Source organism: Physella acuta, unplaced genomic scaffold, assembly GCF_028476545.2.
Source record: "Physella acuta isolate Inbredline_101_S28 unplaced genomic scaffold, ASM2847654v3 ptg000223l, whole genome shotgun sequence".
In the NCBI taxonomy this organism is placed as follows: Eukaryota; Metazoa; Mollusca; class Gastropoda; family Physidae; genus Physella; species Physella acuta.
The window spans coordinates 5,001-11,095 of NW_026731742.1; the positions used below are offsets into that span (position 1 = coordinate 5,001).

Sequence of the window (6,095 nt, forward strand, 5' to 3'; positions counted from 1 at the left end):
GTTTACTCTCTGGGGGGGGGGGGGGGGGGGGGGGGGTTTGAAGGCGCAAAGGTTTTTGGTAATTTATATATTTATCTTTAAATTAATGTATACAATTCTACGTCTTATTTATTATGTCGAATTTCGCGCTACAATGCATTGTTAACGGGACCTACGTTTTAAAGTTTGAGAACAAATCGGTTCTGTAGAAGTGGTTGAAATTTTGATCGCAAGCTTCCGCATTGACAGGCGGAGAAATCAAATTATACAACAGATTTCACGTTTAACAGGAAATGTACAAAAAATTCTTCAAGTTGTTTTCGTTTTCACTTGATTTCAAATATCTCTTTGTCAGGTCTCGCCTCAGTTGATGATTGATAGACTTCAGGCTCAGCTGCATATCCAAACAGAAGCCATGACACGCCTACAGGCGCATGCGCATGCCCAGCAAGCTGAAGCCAATGTTCTGACGACATCGCTCCGGGCCAGACTCCGGCGCCGAGACAACGAGATGAAGAAGCTGCAGGCACAGCATGAGCAGCTGATGAGACAGTTCTTGTCGCGGGTTCTTCTTCTCGAGGGTCAAATCAAGCGCGAACATGGAGAAATCCTGGAGCTATTGCAAGATAAAGATGACGTCATCCGGCGACAGAAGGCAGCTATTGAAGACTTGGCGGAGAAAAATGACCGTCTGCTGCAGGTCATCAGCCAAGGTTATGCAACAGATAACGGCGTCACTAAGGCAGAACATCAAGAGCCCGGTGACGTTTCTATTCGAGATCATGGGAATAAAGTTGTTCTTCGCGGAAATAAAACGAAGAATGTTGAAAAAGTTTCCAGCAAGGTGCGCTTTAGTGCTATGAAGGAACGTTTGAGGCGCCACAAAAGTAGCCTTGAACTGTACTCTTCCGCGCCGCTGGAGCCATTGGATGAGGGTGGACTTCGCTATAGCAGTCAGGAGAATCTAGTTGGCAGGAACAGCTCACTTCGTAATTTCGAGCGCAAAGAGAGGTGCAGAAGTCTAGTCGACTACCCGTTCGGCCTCCGAGACGTGGACGAGAACCAACAGGAGAGTCCCGACAGTTGTTTTGGTGACGAGATCAACTCCCCCGATCTCCCAAACTCGGTTCACTCGTCAACGTCATCGCTAGTCAACATGGGTGACAGAAGCAACCACAGGCCCTCCAGCTACGGCTTTAATGAGCTCTCAAAGTCGCGTTCTGTTCCTCACGCTCTGCCCACTGTGTCCGAGCATGTTTCAAAGAGTTTCAGGGAGCGGCCCCACTCTCTACCCAGCGTAGATTTGCTGGCCAAGGACGTACCTACTGTGCCGTCATCAAGCGCGCCATCGGCTACTAGCGGGAACACGCCAACTCCTGCACCCGCTACACCAAGCCAAAGTCCACCGAAATCATCTTCCGAATCCAACCCCTTCCAGAGCATTAAGAATGTATTCAAGCGGAGGGGAAGTAAAAAGAAAAAGGCGGGAATCTCTGGCAGTCAAGACGTAAACAAGGAGCACTCCGAGACTTTGAAGCAGCACTTTAAAAAGTACAATTTAACTTGAGGAAAACAAATCAGCAGTTAGTCTACAATAATTAGTCAGGCAATTTTATAATAGTTATGCACAGAAATAACTCATGACTAGCTCATTGTCCTATTCGCGATCTTTCTCATAATAGACTGGTTTGGCAATTTTGTTTTAGAAAAAAAAGCCCTTAAACGAATGTTCTAACAAAGGGACATAACACAGATTAAATTTAATTGCAATTGGTTCGTATAATTTGAATAGCTTCCCTTGACTCAATTTTTTTAAGTTAGGTTTCTAACAAGACTACAGAGTATCATTCCTGGTCATTTTATGAAATTTAAATTACTTTATAAAATTTTAGAATCAGCCCATTCAAAAGGTTACTTTATGTATCATGTTTAAAAAGTTTTAATCTCTCAATTCAATAATGTTTAAACAATTTCCTCTTTCTCCCCCCCCCCCTTCTGTTGTAAAAGCGCATAAGATATAAAAATAAATGCTTAATTGTGGTAGCATTAAAATAAAACCCTTTATATTGATACATCAAATATTGTAAACACACCAGATTGTTTCATGTCTTAGCCTACACAATTAAAATTTTACTAAGACATTTATACATTAACACAAGCAAATAATTACATCTGAATTATTGAGGCCTCCTATTTTTTATGCCCTGATTAAACAGTGATTATAAAAACTATTGGAATGGCTAACTGAACATTAATTTGTAAGTAGGTGATCATATTAATAAAAATGTTGCAAACCACAATTCTAGTAACCTTTATGTTGATCAAATTTTTATTTAAAAAAAACACACATTTTTATGAACTTTACAAATTTATTTGTGCCATATTTAAATTTTTATTATACTGTTTCTAATTTTTATATTGCATTTTACTAAAGCTTAGCTTAATATAGTTAATGTAATAATAGAAACAACATGAAATGAGTTGACTATTAGTTGTATTGTATAAGTAAATCTTAGTTATCATGCTGGTTAAATAAACACTGCTGATAAGTTTTGGTCAATTAAAATAAAACTTATTTAGAAAATAGGGGACTACACTTCATACCCACCACCAATTTTTGAAATTCCATTTACTTCTTTAAAACTATTTTCTGCATGCCCCTTAAACATAAACATGGCTTATTTGTGAATGTTTTATACCTTGCTATAATTTTTGAATATTTAAGTAATCATTGTTTATATTACCTGCTGTAAAATAATTTCATCTTTTTTTCTTTCATTTTTAGCACCCTAACTAATTTTTAGTCCTAAAGTTTACCACCAAAAAATGTGAATGATTCATAGTTTAGCAATGATTCTAAAATCAAACAGCCAAAAGTAAAATGTACTCACATTTATTATTGTATATCTTAAAGGTGTTTGCCATCAATGAATTAAACGAATTGTGCCTTTACACTTGTTCTCTATTAGCAAGAGTTCTGGCCATATGGTACTGTTCATATTAATGTTTCATTTCTGTTAAATTGTATCGCAAAAGTTTTGTGTTCTTATATCTATCTGTATAAATGTATATTAAAATTAGTGTATGGATTTGCAATAGCACATTAGGAGTTGATGTGTGGCCTACTTGTGTGTGAATCTGTATATGCATGAGCATTCTTTGTTTAAATATAAATTAAAAAAACATTTATTTTTAGAAATGTACTTTTTATGTACAACTCTATCTGGTCTAAATATCTTTATTTCAAAATTTCATTGAGTTTAATTAGTAAGCATACCACACATACTGCATAAACCATATTTTAGTTTAAGTATCCAAAAGAGAATAACAACAGGTTGAGGTAATTTGGCCAAGTCACATCACAGAACTTTGTTCCATTTTAGGTATGTTACTGTCATATAAACCTCAATTAGCCAAAATGCTTGACATATTTTTAAAGCAGACATTTTTTTGTGAAAAAGTTATTATGATAGTATTGCCAGTAATACTGTTGTTTTATTTAAAGAGTTTAGAGTTGTTGGTAACTTTTTTCTTCTTCAATTTTTAGAATCTGCTAAGTAAATTTTTTTTATTGTTGTGTATTTGTATATTACATTACTTAAGGTTTTTCTGTTAAAAATGATAATTTTAGACACAAAAAAAGATCTTAAAGTAAGTTGTGGTTAGATTACTGTAAAATTAGTAGTTAATATTCAATTTTTGTTTATGATTATGCATTAAAAGGTTTCCAATTTAGTTTTCACTACCTCGCTTTAAGATAATGTTTAAGATTTTATCTTTACATTTTCATTCAATGCCAGCATATCGTTGTTGCTGTAGTGATGTTTGTGACTAAGTCAGTAACTGTCATGAAGAAACGTTTGTGCCTTCAGTGGTGAAGATTTAAAATCTAGTTGTTTTTTGTATTGAACAATAGTAAAGCTATAGACATTCAGTCATTATTTGTAACAGATAAACAAAAAATATCTAGCAGATGTGTTAAAACTAAATCCATTCAAAAATAAGTTTCAAGTATCTTTCCCTGGCAACTATGTGTAACAGCCCCAGAGATGCTATTTTTTTGCTCATACAATTCTCCTTTTGAATGGAAAAATATTTTTTTTTTTTTGCTGGCAGAGAACAGTTCTTTTGCCAATACATTGTAAGCCATCATCTCAATGTATAATTACATGAGTCCCATGCCTCCAGTATTTTTTTTCTTATTTTTATGGTGTGCTTTGATAAATCTACTCCACTCTCTCCAGAAACATAATACCTTACCCTATTTCTAAAGAATAACTCAAAAATATTCCTAATGGAACTAAATATAGCATCAGCCTGATTGCTAGTGTCATTGTTGTCAATGTGAATTTGCAGTTAAGGTAATGTTCTAGATTGCTAGTACCACACTGTTACTTTGGTTGTTTTTTTTTCAGTTATGTTGATTTCTCTTGCTCCACTTTCCCCTTCAGCTTCATTTTAATAATTTTATTATTATTTTCTGTTTAGCACTGTATAAATAGTTAGACATGTCAGTTAAGTTACTGGGATGACATCATTAGAGTTACTGGACATTGAACTAGTGGTGTCTTCAGGTTCTTTATCTTCTACATCCAATAGATCAGATTGATCACTTGTTGGTCCAATGTCACCATCATCCACTGGTACACTAAGACCAACTAAAACTATTCCCTGTGGTTCTGGATATCATTTGGTTGTGTTTAAGTCACTACATACCAAACTCTCAGGATAACAGTCCATAGAACATGTGTGATCCCCAATTTCTCAAATTAATTTCTCAGTGTCCACTGTCCTGCAACATTCCTAGTGGTGGGGGTCTTTTTCTCTGAAATTTGGTTGGTTTTGTTGACCATGTCAAATTACTTTATGGGCTCCATACCAGTACAAATCATTACAACTGTTGTCCCACAGTCAATCATTGACCACTTGACTACAATACTGTCATTATATGCAAGTCAGAGCTCCAGATTTATTACTATAGTGCATACAGCTGTCCCAAAGACAATGACATGGATGGGATTTCCCCTGGCCACCTAGCCCTAAATACCTTAAAAATGTGTCAGTATTGTTACCAACCCCTCAATAAATTGGGGACAAAATTTACTATTGAGGTTTAATCCACCAAGTTGAAGGAAATTAGAATAAATAGAATTTCCCATTATAAAACTGTATGGGTGTAATTTACCAAATATGTTGCCAGGGAAAGGACTTTAATATTTGTGAGCTAGTACTTGATTGTTATTATAATATTTGTGAGCCAGTACTTGATTGTTATTACAAACCCAAGTCTTAAGTATGGTTTAATTCAATGTTGCAGTGATGAAAAGGCATTCCTTCTTGTTGAGAATTTCAAACAAATGTCAAATATATTTCACTGTTATTGATTAACACTTTAACTGTTACTTATTTTTACTATATAAACCCATTTTTTCCAGATTTATTTTACAAGCAAAATAAATCTGGAAAACCCTTTTTTCTATTTCAACTTATGTTACTTGTTGTCCAACTTATACATTTGATGCCAATGTTGATTATTTTTGTTCACTTTTACATTTTCTGCACAAGTCAAATATTTTTAACCAAGCTATGCAATAAAAAAAGACTTTTTTATTGCAACAAACCCTTCATTTTAATTTTATTTCTACAATACTTTACATCATGTGTGATGTTGATCAGTTTTGTGTCAAACCAATTTAACAAGGTTATGGACTAGAACCACATTGTTCAACATTTTATCAGTTGTTTGCCCACTTTTTCTTTGCTTTCTACTGCTTGTGTGTTCATATTTGGCCCTGGGCTTGTCCAATTAAAAAAAATTTTTCAAGTTGTGTGTTTTATCATTTTGTTGGTGTTTGCAATTTTAAAATTGTGGTCACAATATTACTACGCAGCCATTTTAGTTGCATTTACTTCTTGTTTTCTGTAGCCTATAGTTTGTATTATATTAAAATATTTCTTTAGTAAAACCACACAAAGTGAAAGAAATGCAACAAATATTACCAGACAGTAATTAGCTGGAAATACCTGAGGAGAGAAAGAAGGCAAAAAAAACTTAGACAACTTGTTAAAGAAGCAGAAGCAGCTGAAATGTCATGGATCCAACTTGAATGAATCAC

The 6,095-nt window shown here is 34.6% G+C and overlaps 1 protein-coding gene across 1 annotated transcript; it reads left to right on the plus strand.

Annotated features, from left to right (window-relative positions):
* Positions 1 to 332: 332 nt before the first annotated feature.
* Positions 333 to 5,803, plus strand: LOC131937808 (uncharacterized; the record flags this gene model as incomplete). Its single annotated transcript, XM_059295451.1, is given in 1 exon segment — positions 333 to 5,803. A coding segment is annotated over 1 exon segment (1,214 nt), but the record flags the coding sequence as incomplete, so codon positions are not given.
* Between the last annotated feature and the right edge of the window lie 292 nt (positions 5,804 to 6,095).